Source organism: Penaeus vannamei, chromosome 4 (assembly GCF_042767895.1).
Source record: "Penaeus vannamei isolate JL-2024 chromosome 4, ASM4276789v1, whole genome shotgun sequence".
In the NCBI taxonomy this organism is placed as follows: Eukaryota; Metazoa; Arthropoda; class Malacostraca; order Decapoda; family Penaeidae; genus Penaeus; species Penaeus vannamei.
Window position 1 is genome coordinate 8296460 of NC_091552.1, and position 2500 is coordinate 8298959.

Sequence of the window (2500 nt, forward strand, 5' to 3'; positions counted from 1 at the left end):
TATGTATGTATGTATGTATAGATAGATAGATAGATAGATAGATAGATAGATAGATAGATAGATAGATAGATAGATAGATAGATAGATAGATAGATAGATAGATAGATAGATAGATAGATAGATAGATAGATAGATAGATAGATATACACATACATACTCATGTAAATGAATATACTTATACGTATAGATACATACATACAAGCATACATACATATAGATTTTTTCTGACATGTACACACTTGCCATTTCGCTTTTCTCCATTCCCACTCTTACCCGCTTTCTCCGCCTCCCTCCCTCTTCCCTCCATCCTCCCTCCCTCCCTACCTTCTCCTCCTCCATCCTCCCTCCCTAACTCTTCCCTCCCTCCTCCGTCCTCCCGGCCCCCCTCTTCCTTCCTCCTTCTCTCCTCCTCCGTCCTCCTTCCCTCTTCCCTCCCTCCTCCTCCGCCCTCCCTCCCTCTCATTCTCTCCGCCTTTCTCCTCCCTTTCTTAATTCCTCGGGAGTCAGTGTGCTTTAGCAAACGTTTCGATCCGACAGAGTGTGAGGAGAGCGAGCCCACCTCGACTCTTTGGGAGGCTGATGAGGACGTTGCGGATTCAGAACACGCCTCCTTCACGCCCCAGCACCGCCCACTCTACCAGGTGAGTGAGTTGCTTTCCTCTCTTTCTTTTCCTCGGTTTATTATTATTATTTTTAATTATTTTATTTATTTATTATTCTTATTCTTATTCGTTGTACGTTGATGATTTTTTTTCTTTTTTTTTCTTTCTTTCTTTCGCTACCATTAAGGACATCGATTTCTTTTTCTAAGGACGTATGTTATTGTCATCACCATCGCGCCAAAATCATAATCTTCATCATCATCTTCATCATCATCATCACCATCACCACCATCATCAGTTATACTTATTATTTATCTTGTTGATTTTTGTATTTTTTTACCGTATGTGTGTTTTTTTCATATATTTATGATTGCATTACTTTGTTGTAATTTCGTCAGAATATCCGTAGGTATTTATACATTTGTATTTTTTATTTCGTTATTATATTTGCTACGACCGACATTCATGATTCATCACATTTTACGTATAGAACTCGGCGATAATAACATTTCAAGTAATTGCTCATATTTCTCTATTTAAAATCCAAGAGATAATGCGTTATTTGTCATTTTATATTTGTAAAGGCTTGGTGCGATAATTATAGGCAATCAAGTTATATCTAACATTCATCTGATCACGTAGCTAATGTTATTATGTCGCCATTACTTCGAAACGGCAAATTGATCCTTGTTCCCCTTGATAGAAAATGTCTACTGATGGAGTAATTATATCCAACATCCGGGGCACGTTTCTCCCTTTCTTTCTTTGTATTTCTTTCTCTCTTGCATTCTTTCTTGTTCTTTCATTCACTTTTTCCCCATTTCTTTTTCTATTTTTCAATTTCTAATTCTTTCATTCCATTTCTTTTTGTTTCCATTTTTTTTCTTTCCATTTTTCAATTTCCTTTTATTTATTTCCATTTAATTTTCTTTCTTTCCACTTTTTTCTTGTTTTCCATTTATTTTTCTTTCTTCCCATATTTTTTTTTTCTTTCTCCCTTTCTTCTTTCATTCCTTCGTTACTCCTTCCTATCACTCTTCTTTGATTCCTTCATCCATTTTTCTCCCTTCCTTTCCTATTTTTCCCCCTTCTACCTTTCTCCCACCCTCGTCTTTGAAGAAGCCGTCTTGGCATGTCGTTGGAAATGAAGCCGTCACCGAATTTCCCGGACGCCTTCGTTATAAGGTTTTGTGCATTAGCGATGGAGATGGATGACATGGCGCGCGGTTCATCATCATCATTCCCTCCGCACGTCCCTCGTTCCATTTCCCCCCCACCCCTCCCTCCCTCCCGTCGCCCGTTCTCAAGCTCCTGCTAACAGCCGAATGATGCCTGGCTTCCGTTGCCTGGAGGGGGCTGTAAGACCTCGGGGATGGATTTTTTTTCTTTTCTTTTTTTTAAGCTTATTTCGGGTGTGTGGATAGGTGTGTGAATGTGTGGGTAGGTGTTTGTGAGTGTGTATGTGTGTGTGTGTGGGTGAGTAGGTAGGTGAGTGTGTATGTGTGTGTGTGTGTGTGGGTGAGTAGGTAGGTGAGTGAGTGTGTGTGTGTGTGTGGGTGAGTAGGTAGGTGAGTGTGTATGTGTGTGTGTGTGTGGGTGGGTAAGTGAGTGTGTATGTGTGTGTGTGTGGGTGAGTAGGTAGGTGAGTGTGTATGTGTGTGTGTGTGGATGAGTAGGTAGGTGAGTGTGTATGTGTGTGTGTGTGTGGATGAGTAGGTAGGTGAGTGAGTGTATGTGGGTGTGTGTGTGGATGAGTAGGTAGGTGAGTGTGTGTATGTGGGTGTGGGTGAGTAGGTAGGTGAGTGTGTGTGCGTGTGTGGGTGAGTAGGTAGGTGAGTGTGTGTGAGTGCGTGGATGAGTAGGTAGGTGAGTGTGGGTGTGGGTGTGTGGGTGAGTAG

The 2500-nt window shown here is 41.3% G+C and overlaps 1 protein-coding gene across 1 annotated transcript in view; it reads left to right on the forward strand.

Moving 5' to 3' along the window:
- Window positions 1-2500, forward strand: part of LOC113803285 (uncharacterized) — a gene marked incomplete in the record, with an annotated part of 376089 nt that overhangs the window by 334750 nt on the left and 38839 nt on the right. Inside the window, 1 exon segment of the mRNA XM_070120624.1 lies at window positions 538-641. Coding sequence (XP_069976725.1) covers window positions 538-641 — 104 coding nt within the window.